At 42.8% G+C, this 22250-nt stretch overlaps 2 protein-coding genes across 3 annotated transcripts; both read right to left on the reverse strand.

Moving 5' to 3' along the window:
• Positions 1-281: 281 nt before the first annotated feature.
• asap3 (ArfGAP with SH3 domain, ankyrin repeat and PH domain 3) lies at positions 282-13143 on the reverse strand. The gene is made up of 26 exons (XM_088400828.1): positions 12814-13143; positions 10757-10829; positions 9463-9608; positions 9220-9294; positions 8794-8843; positions 8367-8484; positions 7567-7652; positions 7235-7310; positions 6585-6671; positions 6414-6523; positions 6019-6088; positions 5801-5888; positions 5293-5341; positions 4699-4865; positions 4459-4592; positions 3654-3745; positions 3406-3586; positions 2977-3062; positions 2781-2896; positions 2645-2712; positions 2454-2561; positions 2176-2380; positions 1823-2084; positions 1451-1652; positions 1146-1277; positions 282-975 (listed from the first exon to the last, which is right to left on the reverse strand). The coding sequence occupies exons 1-26, from the start codon at positions 12937-12939 to the stop codon at positions 877-879; spliced, it is 3006 nt and encodes a 1001-aa protein (XP_088256954.1). The 5' UTR covers positions 12940-13143; the 3' UTR covers positions 282-876.
• Positions 13144-15444: 2301 nt separating this feature from the next.
• e2f2 (E2F transcription factor 2) lies at positions 15445-22067 on the reverse strand. 2 transcript variants are annotated; one of them, XM_088356427.1, is made up of 7 exons: positions 21224-22067; positions 18114-18204; positions 17835-18054; positions 17579-17740; positions 17385-17499; positions 16976-17141; positions 15445-16825 (listed from the first exon to the last, which is right to left on the reverse strand). In XM_088356427.1, exons 1-7 carry the CDS (start codon positions 21470-21472, stop codon positions 16569-16571), a joined length of 1260 nt encoding a protein of 419 aa, XP_088212553.1. In that variant the 5' UTR covers positions 21473-22067; the 3' UTR covers positions 15445-16568. The 2 variants fall into 2 exon arrangements, with proteins under 2 accessions (XP_088212553.1, XP_088212552.1); XM_088356426.1 differs by having other exon boundaries at positions 15445-16840; positions 21224-22054.
• Between the last annotated feature and the right edge of the window lie 183 nt (positions 22068-22250).

Consider the following 22250-nt stretch of genomic DNA (forward strand, 5'->3'; position numbering starts at 1 on the left):
TTATGTTTGGAATGCGTGCAGCTAGCGCGGGCCGCACTGAATAATTGAATCGATTTTTGCTTGTATGGAGCGAACAGAAGCACTTAGCAGCTTTGTTCTTTTTTAGCGCTTCTGCTCTACTTGCGTCTGATACATGATGGCTATCAACTCCTACTGTGTGAAGGCGTACCTAATAAAGCGTCCAGCGTGGAGCTATTAAACCCTTTAGACACATTAATTGTGCACGATCGACAATAAATGTCAATTTGAGCACAATAATAAACAGACAAATATTGTGGACGTCGGAGGAAAATACACATTTTACGTACACACACATTTTAGACATATATACACATCAGATAGTATGTACAGTAATCCACATTACATGGATTAAATTTTTTTGGGGGATATGAAAGTATTAAAAAAAATTCCTTCATACCAATAGCTATTTACAATATGTACAATAAGTGCAATTGTGTGTCCATGATGCACACACACTTTCAGGAACTTTGTTCACTAATCACTGATATAGCAAGTAATTTACACTGGATGGTGACAATTTCCAAGGAGATTTTCCATGTGAGATTAAAGTGCATTTTTAAAATTGATTGGCTCGGAATGTAAGGAAAGGTTTGTGTATGGCTAATGTCATCCCTATTTGTTAATAAAAACATTTTAGAAAACTGAGAAAAGTTCATAAGGTTGGAGAAGGTCATTTTTTAAAAGTTTTATATTCCTTGTCTGCAATTTCAAATCCCTTTGTGTAGTCCTCTAGCGGGTAATGTCCTGAATTTGCTCACCGTGTTCCAGTTTGAGTAAATCCATGTTGGAAAACAGCATACAAGTCCACTTGGTCACCGAAATGTAAAAAAAAGCCATCGAGCATCCGATGCTGGTTCAGTTTGTCTTTCGCAGACGTATTTCATCTGCCACTTTTTGGACGTAGTTAACAGGGAAGGTCCCACTTCTGGACGAGTCCCCTTCTATGTAACCTACCTGTTGAAACAGGAATAAATAAATAAATAAAAAAGTTCAAAATAATGCATTAAATATTCACCTTATGTATACCCAGCGAAAATATTAAAAGCCAAGTAGGAAGTATAAACAAACAACCAAAACATAACCTTAATAAAATAAATAAAATAAGAGATGGTAGTTGCACTTACCCACCAGTGGGGGTCAGTAGAGACCGTGACCACAATGGTCTCATCTTTAAAAAAGGTCAGCTGCTCTGAATTGGTGGGTCTACCATCTACTATAGCCTTGACTCGCTTCTGGGGGTGCCTGCTGCCCGAAACCTGATGGTCAAAAAGAATAGAATGAGATAATCCTTTGTAGAAGACACCTTTGGAAAATAAATTGTGGGGGTATTTGGTTTTAGGTGAAATTCTAGGGTGAACCTAAAATGACAATTGGTCAAGTGTCATCATCAGCTACCCCAGAGGGGGGTGCCACAGCAAGTGGTACATACCATGGCATTCCGTCGTGGTCGCAGGGCGGGGGTGACGCCAGGAGAAGAAGTCGGGGCAATGGGTACCTGGCCGAGCCCGGCGCAATTCCCCCCCAGAGTACAATACGGCTCCTCTTGGTTGCTGGTAGGAGACAAAACGGCACATTTGCCTTGGTTGCCTCCTCCGCTGCTGGTGCGCCGATAAGATGTGGTCTTCTCAGAACTGGAAGGAAGTTGGATTTCAGTCACATGCATATATTTGCAGATATACATTATTTATGTTGGATGGATAAGACAAAAAAGATCTGAAAAATTAATAGTCAAAGAAGCAACACACAACTAAAAATCACATTTATGGACAGCAAAAAACAAAAAAGCGAAACTTAAATTTACCTAACAGGCCCAATGTGGTTCTGGGAGGATGTGGTGGTGCTTTGAGAAGCATAAGCAGTGCCGACTTGAACTTCCCCGGAATGTCTCTGAGACTTGCTTCCCTTGCTAGCTTTTCCAGCCGGGGCCTGATTCTCCACGGCGGGCGAAGGGGGGCTCTGTCTGGCTTGCGAGCCAGGAGTGCTGGCGGAAGGGTTGGAGGCTCTTCTGGGAATTTGAAGACTCACATCCGGCATTGAGACCGACAGCTGTGGGTCAGAGCGACCTAAATAGAAGAAGAAAATGGAAGCTATTGACCAAGCGCCATAGGTTGTAATGCTGAGACTCCTTGGTTACCATGACAACATAGTTTTTACCTTTCGGGGTGGATTTAACAGGCAACGGCGGTGGCACTTCTACGCCAGAGGGGGCGCCGTTGACCAGTGAATTTCTGTAGAGGAACTCCAGGTTCTCATAGGTCTGACAAGGTCTGCTGCCCGTGTTCCCGCTCATCACACTCCAACGGACTCCGGCGCTTCCATTAGACGACACCGGAGAGCGGTTCTTGGGTACGGGGCTCACCTGCAAAAAAAAAAAAAAAAAAACTCGTGTAAAATGTGTGCCTTGGCGCAGCTCAGCATAGCAAGATATTTACCCTCTCGTCCAGGTCGTCCTCGCTGTCGTAGATCTCCTGAGCTTGAGTGTCCCACATGAACTCCACGTGTATCTGAGAGTTGAACTTTCCATTGTGGGCCAGCTCCAACTTTTCACACAAACACAGAAATCACAATTTAAAAAAATATAAGTCTTAACTGGCCATCTGAAAGTAACGTTTGGAAATCTCACCAGCTCAACACATTGCGTGTGCTGCAGCCTCCTGGCGATATCAATGGCCGTCTCTCCCGCGGAGTTCACTAAACACAACAATTATAAATATTCACAATAATTGTCCAAATGTATAACGAGATGGAGTAGGTGGTACCTATATGAAGAGTGGCCTTGGCTTTGAGCAACAACTTGAGTGATTCGGGTTTGTGATAGAGGGCGCTGTAGTGCAAAGCCGTGTTGCCTTCCGTCGTCCTCTTCTCCAAGCAGTTGCTATCGGGACAATCGGGATTTTCATGATATTGGTAATCCCATTTGCACGTCCCCTCCCACCTTCTGTGTTTATGTCTGACCTGTTCTGGCACAAGAAGTCCACAATGGCCAAAGAGCTTCTTTCTTCCAGACGCACGGCCAGATGAAGAGCGGTTTCTTTCAGAGCCTTCACCGGAAAACATGAAGACACATTAGAAGGGCAAAACATAAACATCTGAAAACACCGTACAGATTAATGCAAGACGACAAGAAGATAAAATCAAAACAAAGCAACGGAGAGCATGCGTGTAATTCAACCAGCTTGTCTCCTTCACTCTCCGGAGACACCAGCTCCGGCTTCAAAGCTGAAAAAACAAACCACGTCCAACCAGTACAAACAAAGTCACCCAGTTTAACGCCCACTCGGTTAACACTAAACAGAAACTCCTTTTAATGTTCTCCAGAAATGTATCCAATGACATCACAGTCACTTATTCGTCTATTTTTGCACTTGCGTCAACGGTCCTCACCTGCCCATCAGTCACCGAGAGCGGTTTGGCGAGGTCCGCCCCCTCGGCGAAGAGCTGCAGCAGCGACGTCATGTCCCGAGTTTTCACAGCGTCGTACAGCTGGCCGGGTTCCGTGTTCTCCCGACGCAGGACGTAGCGCCGCTCGGCGTATTTGGCCACAATGTATTCCTTTCTGGCATTCCTGGAAGAGCGCCTTTAAATTCAATATTTAGGATTTGATGGTATTTTAAATAAGAAACCGGACTCACATGTCGCTCTGTGGTAAAGGTTTGACAGCGTCATTCGGAAGACCCGCCTCCATGATGTCGTTGAATCTTGTGTTGCCAATGCTAACTGCCAGCTGTCACACAAACACACAAATGCTACATTGTGAATTATTACACACATGTAAAAATTATGGAATCACCTTCCAGTGCTCATAAGTTGTTTTTAAAACCTATTTTAATTCTTTGGCGTTCAACAAGGCACAATACTAGAGCCCTTTTCAAAGTGTTTCAGTTTTTTTTACTGTTTTATTGTTTTTGTCCACCTGTCTGTTTTATTTGTGTTCATCACCTTGCTTCACCCGCAATTTTTTTTAAAGCGCTCTTTGAATCAAAATGATTTTAATAGAGTCTGGAAGAAAGCGGATGATTGCCTGAGCATGATGGAGCATGCCTAGGACTTTTTTTTGACTGCGGGTTATTTCTAGTTGAAGTATTTATTTCCATTGCAGCAAGAGGAACCATCGATTTAAATTTCCTTAACGACATTACCAGTTGTTGTGTTTATGTCTGTTGCGGCAGTTATCAGTCATTACTGATGACAAAAGTGATAGCATAATCATAGCACACGTGAATTTTTTTTTTCTGTGGACTATTTCTAGTGGTACTGTTTATTTCCATGGCGGACGGCGAACATATTTATATGACATGGATCGTTTCTGCACATTTATTTCTATTGTGCAATGTGGCGAGAAGAAGTCATCATAGCACGTGTGAGCTTGCGTTCTATTTTTGTCGTTTTTTTTCTATTGTGCAAATGTCTATTGTCTCTAGTGCATGATATTGGTACCAGTAACTCGGAGGTGCTCAGCAGGTCCAACGTCAGTGATTGGATCCTGGAGTAGTGGACACCCAGTTCTCTGTGGATCCCCGAGCATTCGATGCAGGTCAGGATGCCGAGATTAGTGGACAGCCATGTTGGATCTATGAGAGTCAAAAGTCAATCGACATAAGAACCCATATTATGAAACAAATCAGACTTTTTTGTATGCCATTCATGTTCAATCATTTAAATTAAAAGTCTTGTGACCTGGCGCTCCGCAGTCGGCGCACGCCTCGTTGCCGGGCATGTGACGAAGCTCTCCGATGACGGCTCTGGAAAGTTCCTGCAGGCCGCTATCCTGGAGGTGGAGCTGGTCTCCTCCAAGCGCCGTGTTCAGGGCCTCCTCTTTGCTGTTCTGCAGCACCGACATCCAGCTGACCAAATGACCAACACGATTTTTAGACAATGAGTGTGACACGTGCCGTAAAACATGAAAATAATTATCCAGTTGTCCATTGTGTACTTTTCCCCATTTCCACATGAAAACACACAAAGCTTTCTTGCATGATAGGCACAGAGGGAATTCCCACCCAAGACCATCTGGATTAAAAATGATCTTATTAATGGCGCTTTCCTTCCTTTTACAATGTCCTTTAGTTTTCCACTATTGTTGTCCAAATCTGATGACACCCTGGATGCACTTTATTAGGTACAGCTGTACTATCTAATGAAATGGAAAATAAATTTTATTTTATTCATATAGTCGACCTAGATGCACACACCTAAGGTGAATATTAACAGAGCATGACATGTGCTGACCTGCAGCACAATGAGAAGGAGATAAGGAAATCTAATTCTTACATCACACATTCCTGCTCATCTTCTGTCTGGAAATGGTATGTCCGGTTATCTGGGGAAAACAAGTGGCAATGACAAAGGTGACATTGTTTTCAAAAAGTGACGGTTGGATAGTTTAACTGGAAAAGCTGAGCCAACTTCTGGCGAGAAGTGAAAGTGAAAGTAAGTTTAATAGTTCACTAAAAAGAGGCTGACTCAGAATGACATTGTACTTATATGACTTTTAAAAGATAGTGTCGTTAAAAAATAACATTGAGAAAAAAGTAGAACAAATATTCTCATTCAACAGTACAAAATTAAAATGTAATAAAAATACAATAATAATAATAATTAAAGAGAATAACAAAATATACTAAAATACCATAACAGTATAAGAGCTAAATTAAATTTAGAAAAAAAACATTTATCACTCTTTTTTTAGGACACTTTTTGCTATTCTTTCATGGCAAAAATGGAAATATTTTCAAGAATACTAAAGAAGTCAGGGTTAAGGGCCATAGATAAAACTCACGAGTAACCAGGTCAAAGACTTTGCGGTCCTCCGGGTTCGGTCGCACCTGACAGGTCAGGAGGTTGAGTTTGGCCGGTGGTCGGTTGATCTGAAAACACACACATTTGAAAAATATATTATTATTGTTATTATGTGGTGCTATGAATAAAGAGGTTCACCACTGCAGGTTCACCACTGCTTGTTTTTTGCGTTCGCCACATTTTATTTATGGCCCTTACCGTGCTGTGAGAGATGGTTAGACAGCCAAATTTGACTCCACATTTCCTCTTCTGCCACACTTTTCTGATCCTTTTGAAGAAAAATAATGGCAGTGATGAGTATTTCTGCCAAGCCCTTTTTAACCCTCCCCCGTTTCATACACATGGGACAACATGCATGTTCTCTAAGTGTACGTAAGTTTTCTGTTTGTGTCCAAAAGCTGGGTCCACTCAACAAAACCACTTAAATTTAGAGGAGGGGCCCCTGTTTGAATCTTCATGTCAGGGTAATGGAAACCAGCTGGAGGGAAGGGAGGGGGGGCAAGTACGAGACCCTCTTTACCCTCCCCCCATCATCATGACTACCTACCCCCTTCTTGTTCCTTCATTTCTAGCATCTCTCAGATTTTACTCACCCGTCACTCTTTTTGAGCAAAAATCCCGACTTCTCCGTCCCGTACTGCTTGTTGCCTTGCGGCTGATGGATGCTGTAGCCGTTACCCGAGTTCTTCCTATTTAGATATTCCTGGCAGGAGAAAGAAATGATGACACCATGTTGCACGTGCCGCTAACGTTTCAAGATTTACCTCTTTGCCGTCCACTTGCAGGAGCAAACGGAGAGAATCCCTCAGTTGGGTGAGCTGTTTGACTTCCTCGTCCTGGTCGAGCCGAACCTACCGTTAAAATCAAAAACATCAGAAAAGATCATCAAAAGAAATGATGGGTGTGTTAGCCATCTTTAACAGCTGATCTAAATTTGATTTTTATGACTTCCATCAAAACAAATGTGAACTTGAATTGAAGGCCAAACCAGAAAAACATCTCAACGGATTTTTTTTTTCTGCCCACCTTTCCAGGGCAGGTCTGAGCAGAGCGGAACAAGCCAGGAGAGTTTGAAGGGAAAGTTTGACGGAATCTTTGGCGTTCACCTTATGCTGACGGGGGAAATATGTCTTCCAATAACAATCTCGGCTTGTGCTTGCAGTTGTTTTTGCTTGTTGCGGGTAGTTTGAGATTCAAAATGCGGTTCATAATGCTCGCGAAGACTCTCTGTAACGACCCAGGCTAAACTTAGCTCCTCCCTTTTCTCATTTGTACTTCATTTTAAATTCAGCTTGCTTTACATCAAGCTGTTTTTATTTTTCTAAAAACACTTCCAACATTACAATCCATTTCTTTCTTCAACATTTTAGAGAGTAAAAAAAAAAAGGACAGGCACAAAGCAACTGTTTATTACCGTGTGAACTGAAGACGCCAGTTTCTCCACAAAAGGAGCAAGATTCTCTGCTGCTTTCAAACCGTCTTGAAAGAAACTGAGAGCAGAGGAGGGAGGGGGGGGGGGGGGGGGGGAGAAGAAAGGCTGACTCATGGCGTCCAAATAACATCACACGCTCAAGCAGTCCGCTTCAAACCGCTGGTACGGGTCCATTTTGCAAGATGGTTAACCAACAGCAGAAAAAGAATTTCAGGCCAAGACGGACACTAGACGAGTTGTTCCGTCACTCCCGCCCCCGTATGTGACACCCTGTTGATAGGTGGAAAGTACAGCAGCAAGCGAAAATGGCCAACCTGAGCTGGGCCTGGAAGAACTTTATGAGGCTCTGTAGGAGATCCGGGCCTTGACGGACCTTCAGTTCCTCGATCTTCAAAAGGTACTGGAAATACACAACAATGTCCCCTATATTTTTTTACTGTTGACATTTTGATTGATGATTCAGCAAATCACAGAAATTTGATTGAGATTGTGCAAATAAAACAGATGATGACAGTGTGCATGTTTTTCCACTGGGTGCAAGTAATGACGTTATTCTGCTGTGTTTGGGAGAGATGACAGGCGCGCAGAGACTTGGGTGGAGCAGCTTGCAACAAGTGGAAATTCCACTTTCCAACTGAACCGCCTCCTCAATTGTTGTCAATCAGGAATAGAAGGTGGAGGACAGACAGAAAGTTGATCCCCAAAAACATTAGATATATATAAAATACATGTCATGGACGAAATAATGTTTGGATAAGAACTTTTTAGGCTAGATTGATACAGTAGATGGATGGATTAAAAAGGCCCTAGAATAGAACCCTGAGGAACCTCATAACAGATCTTTTGGAGTTTTTTTGACATCAGACTGGAAACTGCAGACTCAGGTCCAGCTGTGCATTGTGAAAAAATTCTGTCAGCATTCAGTTGGACCAGAAAAAGGCTCTTCCGAATGGATGACAATAATTCAGCCAACTGGATCCCGGTCTGACTCCCCCCGGAACAGCCTCCCCCTCATAATTTTCCGATAAAACAAGTTTTTAGAAGGCCACCCATGTCTTTGCGGGTAAAAATGGTTTCAGGTATGTGCAAGGTGTTGTTTGTACTGGCGACTCACCTCGCACATCTGCAGCTGGAAAGTCCTTCTCTCCCTCTCCATGTCTTCTCCTCCGTCCGATCCCTCCGTTCGGATGAGCTGCTTGCTCTTCTCCTTACGCTCCCTCTCCAGTTTTGCTCTAAGGCATGACATGACGTAAGGCATGGAATCAATCAAGTGTGACTTTTAAGTCAGTGTGGTTGGAAGTAATGAAGGATGAAAGGGAAATTTCAACAGAAAAAACAAGTGAAACATCTGGAAAAAAATTTCATGAATAAAGAAATAACCACACACATTTATTTAACAAAACAATGATGGGCTAGGAAAAATTAGCATTAGCACTTATACTTCAAATGACAAATAGTCTACTAAGTAAGCCTGGTTACGATTTAAAAAGTGGCTGTTTTTAATTTATGTGTTTTAGAATAAATCTGTGTACGGTGTTTACATTTTTACGTCGTACTCCTTCCAGCTCCTCTCCATTTGTTTTTTCAGCTCCTGAAGAAAACACAGAGAAGGCACAGCTTTATTAATAAGTTTCAAAAAAATGACTGCATGGAGTGTCATCGTAGCTCAGCTAACACTTAACTCGTCTGCTATCTGGCTAAACCGGCTTCCGCCAACTATCAGTGACATTAGCTGAGGTCACTCTCGTCTGCTACCATGGTGACCGTTACAGTCAAACAATAAGCAGGTTATATTTGCTTGAAATTTTTATCCCCCAATTGTCTTCAATCACTCAACGACTATTCTTTTTTGTTATTAAGATCACGCACTGACTTCCCTAACCCTCGAGTGCTCTTCTTTCATTCGAATTTAACTGTAAGCGGGTTGAACACTCGTTTGGAGACTATCGAGGGGACTTTTCACTCACCAATCTGCTGTCGCGCAGCTCCGATTTCAGCACATTTTCTAAAGGGAAGGCCATGATGTTGTTGAGGTTCTGCACCTGGAATGTGTCAGAGCGCAGCACAAGTACCATATATCAAGTTTTCAACTCTGGGTGTGTGTGTTACAAGGAGGTTCATAAGAGGTCATGCACTAAATAAAATAAAATAAAAGGCGGTGCTCCAGAATGCCCCAAATTAATGTCCTCCACCCCTCCTTCTTTCCTCACCAGATTTTTGAGCAGGGAGGTGACCTCTCGGGTGAAGACGGCCAGGTTGAGGAAGCCCGTGGAGACCTCGTTGTTGTCTTGGCTCAGGTGGCTGTTCCCCAGGTTCTCCAGGACCTCCGTGTACTGCTCCTTAGCTTCCATGTGAGCTACGAGAATAAACATGATGTTATTCAGAGCCATGCAAAAGAGAGAAAACTAGGGCACTCAAAAGTGAGGCCAAAACACAAACACTTTCATATGTCCTCTACACTCGGGAATTATTTTGTGGAAAAAAATGACATTCTCTGTGCCCTTTCTTTCTTGTGACCTCAAAGCGGTTACGAGATTGAAAACAGACGACATGCGTGAAAGTATCACACAATGTGCACATGAAATGAATCTTTACAGCTCATCTGTTGACACACACACTTAACTTTGCAGTCAAATTCTTTGAGGTTCTGGCGAGCGGGAAGGGAAGACTCGATGGCATATATGTGTGTTTTTGCAGATGTGAACCAGGAATGGCTTGTAGGTCAGCTGACTCATGGTGTTGATGTACGATTTCCATCGAGAGTGATTAAAGAGAGAAACAACATAATGGTGGAAGGCGGGTGCTTACGATAAACCCTCTCCTACAATTCCAATTTATTCTGCTGAATTCTGGGCAACAGATCTCTGACTCACTCACTTCTGGATTAGAATGGGAAGTTTAGAGAACGTCACGAGTACACTTCCTCGGAGCAGCTATGCATTACTCAACGACACACACACACACACAACAATTACTGACGGCTGACGGAAAACACGCGTGCTATTTGCACCTTGGTCTCGGAACATTTATTCAGACTGTAAGACACGCGGGCATGTTTTTAGATACGCTTGCCAAATAGTGAGCCAGACAATACTGCTCATTTTGGAAATATTCAAGAGAGGCTTTTAAACAGTGGTGAGGGCAAAATCAGAGTTTTTTCTAGGAATTCATCATCCATGTTCATTTTGAAAAAGCTAATTTGATAAAACTGACCACAATGGACAGTTTGGAAAATAGTGTTGACGTTGGCCATCTGCCACAATTTCACAAAATGACGTCAAACGTTTCATTTCCTGTCTCTTTCCTATGAATCAAAACGTCTCCAGACACGACTCGAGGTTATGAATGAACTTTTTTTTTTTTTTGCTTCACACCCAGTCAACAAAAAAAATGACAGACACAGTGTCAACATCAACAGATGACACACCGCACACTGGCAAAGTCTAGCCAGCGCGAAACGGTGTGACGAAATTAAATGCGAGGCGGCAAATTTTGAAAACTCACTGATTCCCGAGTTGTAGATAGCTTTGATCATCTTCTTCATCTTTTGTAGAGTGGCGTGATCCATCTCCAGGGACTATCAAAACAACACAACAAATTAGGAGTCAACTAAGATTGCATGTTGTCATGTTCTGAACTTGGCATTGAAAATGTAAACAATCCATTCATCCATTTTGTGTTCACTTTTATGACAAAATTGTTTACTCGACCTCACACAGACACACTTTTCCGCTGATCCAGACATAAGGCGTGACTTTACAACTTTAATGAGGCAGAAATTCAGACCTAACAGAGACTCTGTGTTGTTAGGCGGTCCCGTTTAGGCGCCCTCGCCCACTTTTTGGTGACGTTCACTCCCATCTCCCCCGCTAACCCTCAAGCGTGGGTCCGCTAATTAAAAGGCTGAGTGGGATGTTGTGAGATGTGACTCAGAGAATGGGAAAGTGATTAAAGTGGAGTGTGTTGGTGGCACAGGATAAACGACTATTTGGTGTTTACACGTGGCCAGACGGCTTTTTTCAACTCATTGCGTGTTCCGTCACTTTCTGCACTTTTCCTGACTTTCTGAATTGATTCAATTATTTATATGATGCGACGTAAAAAATAACTTGGAGGACCAAAGATCATCAGGAAAGTTAATAATGTAATTAAAATTGGCAGGATCTCTGTGTGAAAGAGGCTTGGGGCAAATGTACAAGCAGGTGTAGTATTTCATCACCAACTGCCATGTTGGGGGCATGATGATGTATTTGTGAAAACTTGCGCTACAGTATTCTAGCAAAACATCTCCTGGAAATGACAGCGATGATACATTATATGAAAAACATTCGTCATCTCAAAGTTGGTTAACATGCAAGCTCCAGAAGTGCACTTGGGGGCAGGAGAAGGGGGGAGCTATTGCCTAAACTGCAAACCACAATCATGTCCACATGTTAGCCCCTCACCGTTAATCGACATGTCTTAGACACTGATATGCTTTGCAAATAAAAAAAAAAAGATTTCATCATGTTCAAATGGGTTCCAATAATGCTGTGACGTTCTTGCTGACTTGGCAAGAAAAAAAAAAAAGATTTCATCATGTCCAAATGGGTTCCAATAATGCTGTGATGTTCTTGCTGACTCATCAAGACTGCAAAGATGTCCCAGAATCTTTCAAAGTCGACTGCTTGTTTTGCACAAGATAGGAGAGGAAGGACTAACTGATGCGGATTATTTGCTTAATGGCAAAGTTCACGGAAGCCTCCCCTGCCTCTCTTCCTTTGGCTGAGAAGCTTCGGAAGAACAGCATTTAGACTAACAAACAAAGGGGGGAAAAACAGGTCTTCAAGCTAAAAGGCTGTATAAATACAATGCATCCATCCAAATTTTATTGCTCCAACAATTTAAGAATTTGCTGATTATAAACAATGATGCAATTTCTCAGGTTTGCAGTTGACCCTGGATTGGTCGCCACTCGCCAATGAATTCCAGGGTGTCCATTTACACATCCATTAAAACGACCTAACATGTTTGCAAACAGTGATCAACATTTCAAATGGGATTTGACCGATTTGAGGCCGATTCCGATAGTTGGAAGAATAGAAATTCAAATAGTCGATTAACCAGACAGTTAATTTTTAAAAACTACAATGAAAAATAAAATAAATTATATATATATATATATATATATATATATATATATATATATATATATATATAAAATACCCTTAACATAACAATAAAGACAATTCAGTGAACCTAGCATTCAGGTTTGAAAACAATAAAGACAAATTTGATTGACAAGATCTGATTTTAACAATCTGGTTTGTAAGAATGTTGCTCCACGAACCAATCACATGATAGTTACATACAAGGTAAATCACATACAGTGCATTCATTTATTTTATTTTATACCACACCTATACACCTTTTAACACCAAAAATAAGCCCAGTGCGGCACACCAGAGTAGATATACAGCAAAACGAAACCAGCAATAAGTAGGTTAGTCTAAAGGTGAGCATTGCACGGAAGTACAACAGAATGCACGCCGCAGGTAAACACCTCTCCCATGGACACTCACCTCTTCCACGGCCGACACTGTGCTCCGACAATCGCTCATTTTGGCCTGGAAAGTGGACGTGGCCGGTGACGACAGATCCTCATTGGTCAAAACCACAAAGTCCGAAATGCTGATTCTCTCCGGCATGTTTGCCTCGAAAGTTTTCCCCAAACAAAAAGGAACAAAATACAAATCACTGCGTTCCGAGAAACGACGCAAAATCCGCGCAATTAATTCCCATTGGAAGCCAAAAGAGCGGCGCGTAAAAGTGTCCAAAAAGTGTGCTCGAGACCGAACTAAAAGAAGTGTGTGCGTATTTGCACACTCTGACGCTATTGTGCGCCACACTGACTAGAGGGAGGAGGAAGAGGAGGAAAAAGAAGGCGAAGGGGGAGGGAGCGAAGGCAATCATCACGTGGGAATGTTTTTGTGGCACTTCAAGTTTGCAAACTTATTCTCATCTCTCCTTTGCCACAGTTGGATGGTGTGTGGTTTCCATGGTAACTAGTATTTGCATCACCTGCACTGTATGTACACTTTTTTTTATGGCACAAGAGTTTCCTAAAAATCTAAAAGTAAAGTGTGTATTGCATTCTAGTGTTGAATAAATAAAAAACATCAACTGGTTTAAAACGCTCGGATTTCTGGCCGACCCAAAAACAGGGGGTACAGACAACAACACTGCTGCTGTGTTCGAACATAAATGGACAAACTCCTTCTTGTGGCGCTTGTCCTTCAGTTGGCAATGAAGTCTGCTGCATGTGTGCCATTGTACATGTTTACACATCGCCTAATGTGAAGGCCAACACAAACATGCCACACGCGCAAAACACTTACAATCCATTTATCATTAGAGCTCACTTACAAAGAAGCGAGGCCTCAAAGTCCAACGAAAAAACACACGTTGCTTTGTGCGTATATTAAAAGTAGTCATTGGACATAGTAGCCATTGGTAAACAACATTAAAATGTTTGATGGGGTCAAGTTATTCCACATCAACTCATCCAAGCACGCCTTTATGGCCGCTGTACGTGCCTTCCCCAAACTTTTCCCACAGAATCGGAAACCTCAAATGCCAGAAGAATTCCGATTGGCTTAAGCCCACTGATTGATTAATTCATTAAGTCTCGTCTACATACTTCTGTCCGTATAATGTAGGTGCATTATGCATACTGCATACATCATGCCCGTCCGGGGCTGATGTCATGCAACGTCCCGACAATACCCTCCTTCAGTTTCTTTGTGGCCCCTTGAAAAGAGGCCCGGCTTTTGTGCGGCCTTCACAAACCGCTGTAGCTTTTGTCGAACCCAACGAACCGGTCTGCTCTGGCCAAGCACCAAAATACTGGCCGAATCCCAAGCCTAAAGGCAGAAGACACCATTTGAGGGAAAAGAGAGGAAGAAAAGGTAAAACATTACAGCTCCCTCTAGTGGTATGCTAAAGAATGGCTGAATTAAAGGCAGAGTGTAGCATTGCAACTGCTAGCGACATTTGAATTTTGTGAAGCGAAACTCTGCAGCAGCAGAGATCTTCCCGAAAGATTAGTAAACTTCCCAGCAGTCCAGAGGACGACCATGCACCCCCCCCTCCTTCTCTTCATTCCCCCTTGTTGACTCAGCTCCACCAGGTTCTGCTATCAATTTACGAGCGACGTCAGGGAGACCGTTTTACAGTAATGCGGCCCCTCTTCTGGTCCACATGCATGACCGAGACTGAAATAAAATGGACATAGGAGGATTCATTGCTAGCTGATGTTGTTAAACATGTTGGACCATTTCAAAATGTCTGTGATTTCCTGACTCAGCAAAAATACAATGGAGCTGGGTGGTGCATGGGAATAAAACATCAAACCGTCTTTAGTTGTCGAACCTGTTTTTGAACCGCAAATGCAGCGTGATGCATTTACGGACAGGCTTACACGTGTACTTTATTCTTTACTGGTTGTCTACATGTGGCGCCAAAGCACTTTTTTTATCACTAGCCAATACTAGGGCCTGACTAAAGATTTCTGACATGTTTGAAGATAAATACTGAAAGACTGACCTACGTGCTACTTAGTTGTGGAGCGTAAAAATATAACTTCCTGAAGCCATAATTTAAATTATATGCCCATCATTATAGTGCGGTTCACTGATGACCTCCTGCCATGCTAGCACACAAAGGGCACATTTAGACAAGCAATTTATGACTGAAGAAAGTCTGCTGCTGTGTGAAGCATTTTATAGCCTGCAGTTAACCAAACATGCAACTTTGGCTAATAGACACTTAGCGGGAATCGGCACCTGGTGTCAGCTGGAAACAGAGTTTGCAGAAAACAGACGCCATTACGACAATTTATGAAAACAATTTAAATATGGTAGCATTGGTCTAATATTTTAATCCCGTCTGCTTGTATTTGCACTCACTAAACACACTTCAAAATCCCTCCACCGGTGACCTAGTGAACTCTGACCTTTTGGGGGGTCCACAGCCTTTTGTTGGGATTCCAAGTTGTAGAAAACCACGCACCCACCATTGTCCACCCGGCCGAGTGGGTTCATAGTTGCTCCTCGTTTATTGTCACGCTTCGTGTCCACCTTTTCTCTCAGTGTCACTCCTCATTAGATCTTTGGAGCAAGTTCTCCTTTCTAAAATGGGAAATACTGCAGAAGTGGAGATGTAGCAATGGCTTCATTATTTATTTTTTCCGCATTTTCAAACACATTATTACAAAAATATTAAGTGCTGCATGTCATACAAAAAAAAAATGCCTGTATGAAAACAATTCAGCAAAAATAGGTATAAATACAAAATCCTCTATGTACAACGCTATAATTCACTGCCGATTGAAATTACTACAAATTCTCAGAATCTACATAGTAAAAAAATAAAACCGGTAATAAAACAAATTCACTCAAGCACACACTTGATAAGACTTTTTTTCCCATGCTGGCAAAAAAATAAAAACATCACACCCAAACACACTTTCAAGTTTTGTTAGGACAGGACCATTAGCTTATTCCTAAAAGCCCCAACATATCAAATATTATAATAACAAATAGTCATGGAAAACACAAATGACGTCCTCAGAAATACAATAGTATTCGTGCTAATTTGGAATCAAAGCTTCCAAATAAGCCAAGAGTGCCTGATTTCATTATTATTAACTTGGCATTAATGACACTTCAGCACCTTCTAAAAAAAACTAGTTGAAAATACTTCACATTGCTAACAAAATGACTGCAGATGACCTTTTGTGTGCTGTATTATGGCTTTAGCTTACGTCCTTTCCAATGATTCAAACCTGCTGTAAAGCATCACAAAGGGGCAATTAAAGCTAACACACAACAATGCTGCCCCCTGTGGGCCAAAGGCTGCCAAGACGTTTGAGGGCAAAGAAAATTCCTGAGTGAAACACATAATACAACTCTTTTGTTTCATCAATTCTATGTAATGATTGATTCAGATCCGTTTTGGACATATTTCTGAGATTAAAATGCTATTTTGATGGCAAAATAAGGTCAATTAAATTGAGGTTTCTTATCAATGACTTTTTTTTAATTGTCCATTGATTATCAAAATTAGAAATGTAATGAGAAACCCATTTATTCATCATTTTGTTTTCATCTAAATGGCCTTTTTAAACTGCAGAGTTGTTGCAAATTTAATAAGACCACCGATGAAATTTTAGATGTGTACCTAATATTCCGGCCTGTTGGTGGGACTTCGCCACGAATAAATCAACTCCACAACTTTTTGGAGGGGCGGGGCTAACTCCGTATTGTCATCTTCTCCTTCACAAGAGATCATTGAGGTCGTAGGTGTTGAAAAAGTCAGACACACCCTCGCCGTCCTCCAGGCTCCACAGGTAGTCGCTATGGTCCAGATTCGGGGAGAAGCTGACAAAGGGAGCGCCGCCGCCTTCGCTGGGGTCGGCGGAGAAGGACGTGCCGGGTAGCTGGTCTTCGGTCATCTGCAGCAAGCTGGGGGGCAAACCCAGCAGATGCTCCACATCCAGCAGCGAGGCAGATGATGAGGAGGTCGCAGCAGCCGCTGTGGAAACGCTTGCTGCGTTTGTTTGGGGAAGATAATAAAAGCATCCTGACTGAACTTCTTTGGAAACCAAAGCCTTCTTTCAACCCTATTTTAAAACCTTAGTGGCTTCTAACCCTAAGTTGAAACCAAGAAGAAGCCCAAACTTACCTTCAACAGGTTCTTCTTTGACACAGCTGGCGGTTGCCGGTGTTGCAGTGGCTTTTTCTGGTGTGACCAAACTTTTAACCGGACTGGCGTCTTCAAGACCCTCCTCTGGACACAGGTAGACTTCTATAGGACCATTACTACTCTTCAGATAGATCTGTAACGAGCCCTGACAATAAGAAAGAACTGTTAGTTAAGATTTATTTTGAGGGGATGGATGAATCTAAATATCCACGCTAAGCGAATATATTTTTTGTCTTCTTCCTATAACTCTCTAAAGTGCCAAAAATGGCACCAATCGGTGTCAAGGAAGTAAAGTGGAGTGTGGATTTTAAAACACAATGAACGAGGTGAGAAAGAGAGAGAAAGAAGAGTGTCAAATGGTCAAGAGTCAAAGAAGACGGTTCCTCACCCCCGCCGCGTCTGGCACCTCCAGCTTGGTCTCGGAGGGAGCTTTGATTGCGATCACCGTCTCCTCTCGGAAACTGCCGATGGAGCGGATGTCCTGGTACGTCACGTAGCCCAGCGTGCAGGTGTCAGGTTAAGGGGCAAAGAAGAAGATAATTGAAGAAGATCCAGAGGAGGTTGGATTTATGTGAAGGATATCTTTGGCTGTCTTTGTGCTCAGTGAGCTGTTTGAGCTGCGCGCCGGTCGAGTGGATGAGCTCGTCCAGCGATCGCTCGGCTCGCTCCAGGTCTCCGAGCTCTTTCTGCAGCGCTCGGGCCTTCGCTCCTCCGCTGGTGCCGCCTTCAAACACATCTCCAACCCTGCCAGAACAACACATTAGAGTTAGTAAAAAAAAGCTGGTCTGCCATTCATGAGTTAGAGGAGGTCATTGTGAATTCCGGGGGGGCAACTTACAGCCATTGAATGTTATTCTTTGACTTTTTCCGAATGAGCTGGACTCCTTCCAGGACATTGGTGATGTCGTAAATCCTCCTCTTTTGGACCTCCAGCACCTCCGTGGCCCAGTTCAGGTCCAGGACGCCATCAGGGGACTTGGCAATGAGGCCCACAAACTTCTTGGTCAGAAGACCCAGCGAGGTGTCATACCTCGTCCGCTCACCTGGCGACTTTGGAGCTGAAAGGCAAACAATCTTTAGTACCCTCAAATAAAAATGGACTATGTTAAGTTCTTACTTCTTGGACTCGCCGCAAAGCTGCCTTTGCCTTTTGGGGTGCGGAACTCGGGGAGGAAAACTGGGTCTTCAAGATCTAACTTCCTTTTAGCCTGAAAAAAGAGGAGATTAAATTAAACATGTAACAAGCCCTACCGACTGAATAAGAAAGAATTCCGAGTTAAATAATAAACGTGCCACAATGCAGGCCCGTCATAAATGTGCCAACAGCCCTCAAGAGCAGGAACAAAGCATCCCCCTCACACTTTCCCCAAGTAATTCAAGAGGGGCTACTTAGACAAGGGGGCGGAAGAAAGGCTGGGGACTTTAAACCATCTCTCAACTCACGGCTGGCAGAACGCCTGAACTCTTTAGAAAAATCCCCAAGCATTTTTCCCTTACAGTTTAACACACTGCAGAAACACAGCACAATCATAAAAAATCAGTTTAGAATGAAAAGCTTCAAACAGCAGGGATGCTTTCATTTCACTTAATTTGCCTCAAAATAGTTTTTAATTAGTTATTTCATCATCAGCGTTAGCGATTGAGTGAAAGGCCGAACAATTAAACCCTAAAGTGGCTAAAGTGGTGTTCATTGACACTTTTCGTGATATTCTTGTTGGGTGGTGTTGGGTGAGATTTGTTTCATGTGAAAAAAAGGTTGGGGGAAACTACCTTAGCTATCGAACCTGCTTGACAGGTCATACGTTGGCATCAATTAAACATTCCCGTTTGATGCTAGCTTTGAAAGTGTGTTTGGATGCCGCAAGACATCAAGCTGCCAACGTTTAGCATCTCATTTTGTGCTCTTCTATCTTACTCCACAGTAAAAACAACTTGGCAACTCTACACTCCTCCGCTATTTCCATGAAGCTACTTGTTGCTAATTTTTCGAGACAGCTGGCAATGCAAAATGTGCCGAGTCGTGTCAGACAGTGAAAGCCGCCATTGTGCTAGCATGCTAAAGCACAACGCGTCCACCTGTTAGCTAGCGACATCTGGACTTACTGAATGGATAGTAAGCATGTGGGCTAATGTAAAACGTCATAAGAACCCTTTACGGTTTTCCATTATGATCAAATTGGACCTTTATATTTTTAGAACCATGACATGTTTTTCAGCTGAAGTAAAATATGACGTTAGGAGGGGAGGTAAGCCACGATGTAGTTTCTTTGGCCAGTCAGAGTTCCAGTGAGAAAAATAGCAAACTCTGCTCCTTTTAGTTTATCTGCAAGTGTTGCAGTATCACGGCAACCTCAGCGTGACCTCACCCCGCCTGTTCGTGCCGTTACACCCAAGCAGCATCGCGTGACACCCTGAGATCATCCGCCTCAGTCGCAGAATTTCTGGTGTCACATCAAAATAACATTACCAGTAAACATTTCCTGTCAGGCTTGAATATGAGCAAGTTATAGAACGCCTGCCAAAAAACTTTTTAGCCCCCCCCCGACTACCACACCCTTGTCATCATTGTAATCGAGCAACAATGTTGGAGTGTTGGAGAAGCCCAACGTGGTGGTTCCAACAGTGCAAACAAACATGCGTTGACTTGCGAAGAAAAAAAACTCTTTGACTTGCCGCTTGAATACACTGGTTATGCGTGGGACACAGGCGGAGCCATCAATTTTTTGTTATTGGCTAAACACTGACTGTTGTGCGTCTGTTCCACTCAATTTAAAGTAAGGCACAACTGTCAAATGGGAAAAATCATCTTTTTTGGTACATTGACACCACTATCAATTCGCTGATTGCCTTTACTACCGTGAGGTGATTCCATTAGTCATACATTATCTTAGTTTTACAATATAATTGACCCACTAAACTCAACTTTGTCCTTTTACTTTCTATAGCTTGAATAAAGCGCCACTTTGTTTTCAAGTTAATGACTACGTGGAAGATTCCCGGCACTTTGGTCAAGCCGCCCTGTCACATGAGGACATCGAGCCAAAGAGGAATTGACTGTGTTGCAACAATTACGGCAGTGAAACACACATTGCCACAATCTGGTTTCAAAATGAAAACTGGGTGAAATTATTTTTTTTACATATTCAGCTAATTTGAACAATATTGTGTAAATAAGGTAATCATGGTGACAATTTCATCTTTTTTTTTTTCTTCAAATTAAGTCTCATAATTTTGTGCACACTCAGCTAAACCTAACATGGACAAATACTCTATATAGCATGCCACATAGTTTTTACATGCATGTGCACACTTGTGGGAGGGAGGTAAAGACCACTATCAGTCCAAAAACACTCCAAGTCTATTGCATCCTTATCAGCAACTTGTCATCCACTACTACAATAAAAAATATCTGCTGCTAAAATTAAACACAGTTTTCGCTAACTGGAATATCCGACCGCATCGTCTTCAAGGGCAGGTGTCCCCCTCGCTGTACTTACTAATCCTCTTGTGGGGGCTAATAGCGATGGCAGGCCCGAGGACGAGGGGTGGGTCAGTCCAGTCTGAACATAACCATTATGTCACCCTCTTAACCTTTTTAGCTTTGGCCCGATTTGGCATAGAACAGCTGCCACGGGGCAGCTTGGTGGGGGTAAAAGAGTTCACATCGTACTTTATTTCCCACTTGAGTTGCGCTTGTCTAACTCAACCAGTTGCCTATTATGACCTTTGAACCTGCCATTTGCCTCCTGTGGTGAACAGGTTACACGGGCAGACAGGTGGAGCAATTGTCATGAATGTCATCGCTAAAAAGATGGACAAAAAGTCAAACAATTTTCATTTTACTTCTTCCATCAGTCAATAATTGTGCTTCTCGTAAAATCTACCAAAAAAATTCAAATATTTCCATGACAATAACTTTCCTATCAAGGATATGATGTGGTATATGTGCAGGTCTGGTATCACAGTGGCTATAGTTCCAAATGGATCCACACAAAACCAATAATAACATTTCTATAGGCTATTTTGTCCAGTATCGGATGACTTTTATCAAAGTATCGATTCATCCAACACTAGTCGAGCCAATTTCCTCATATACTGTAATTGTTTTCCTTCAACTATGTTTGACTCTATTGTGTGTCCCCACGTCAACACAGAGTAAAACATGCATACCAGTGCCACATTATTCCACCCACACAGGCACACAAGGAATGTTGTTCGATTCCTTACCGGCAGCCGTCCGGTAGTCGATCTGATGGGCTTCTGATCGGGTCCATGGGGGGTCGAGTAGAGGCTGTGCGCTCTTTGTTCCGCCGCGGCGGTGTTAGGGCAGATCTGGCTGAAGTAGCCCACCGGTACCGTGCTCAAGGGCGGGCTGGACAAGCCGGTGCTGAAGAACTCACCGGCCAGAAGCTTCATCTTGGGTTGACTGCACGGAAGTCCCGACGCCGGAGAGACGCCTTTGGGCAGGCGCATCATTGTACCGCAAGGAGGACCCGTTTCAAATAAATAATCGAACAATAAAAAGTAAATATAAAAACGCAAGGTTTACACTTAATACAAGTTCTAAAAGTCAAATAACATGCAAAGTATATACGCAACACACAACAACGGGTTGGGTCCGAGCGGTGACGTCAGTCAAAAGGCGAACGAAGCCTGATAAATGTACAGAAATACACCTCGCAAGTCACAAAACATTGCGCACAACGTACAAATAAGTTCGCCAAAGTGTGTTTAAAGTTCCACGGGTTCGCACAAAAGACATCCGAGGGTTTGCAGGACTGTGCTTCCGGCTTTTTTTTTTTCACCCCTTCTGTGCTGAGTGTGACCCAATCCGCCCCGAAGTCACCAGGCTCCCTTCTCCATTCAACAAGAACAAGTCCGCGTTTTAGCGCCAAAGTTCGTCGCGCGAAATTCAGAGCTCCCGCGGTGGGAGCTCGTCGCTGATTGGCCGGCGGCACGCTCGGCTTGCCTCATTTGCATAAAACAGTTGAGTAGACACGAAGGGGGAGGGCGAGGCGAGTTGGTTCCTCTTAAAGAGGCAGTAGACTCTTTTTGTTTGCTTTGGGGACACACTGTTCTTGGGATGAAAACTGAACAAAAGTGATACTTTGAATACGATTAAGAAGAATATAAGCAACATAACCTTAATAACGTTTTTTGAAATTTTATATTTCAAAGCTTTCAAAGAAATTTCAGTACAATAGTATTGTACCATACACTCAGTACACTATATATACTAGGGAGAATGAGCATT

Source organism: Syngnathus floridae, chromosome 16 (assembly GCF_059516105.1).
Source record: "Syngnathus floridae isolate MCC-2025c chromosome 16, RoL_Sflo_1.0, whole genome shotgun sequence".
Lineage (NCBI taxonomy): Eukaryota > Metazoa > Chordata > Actinopteri > Syngnathiformes > Syngnathidae > Syngnathus > Syngnathus floridae.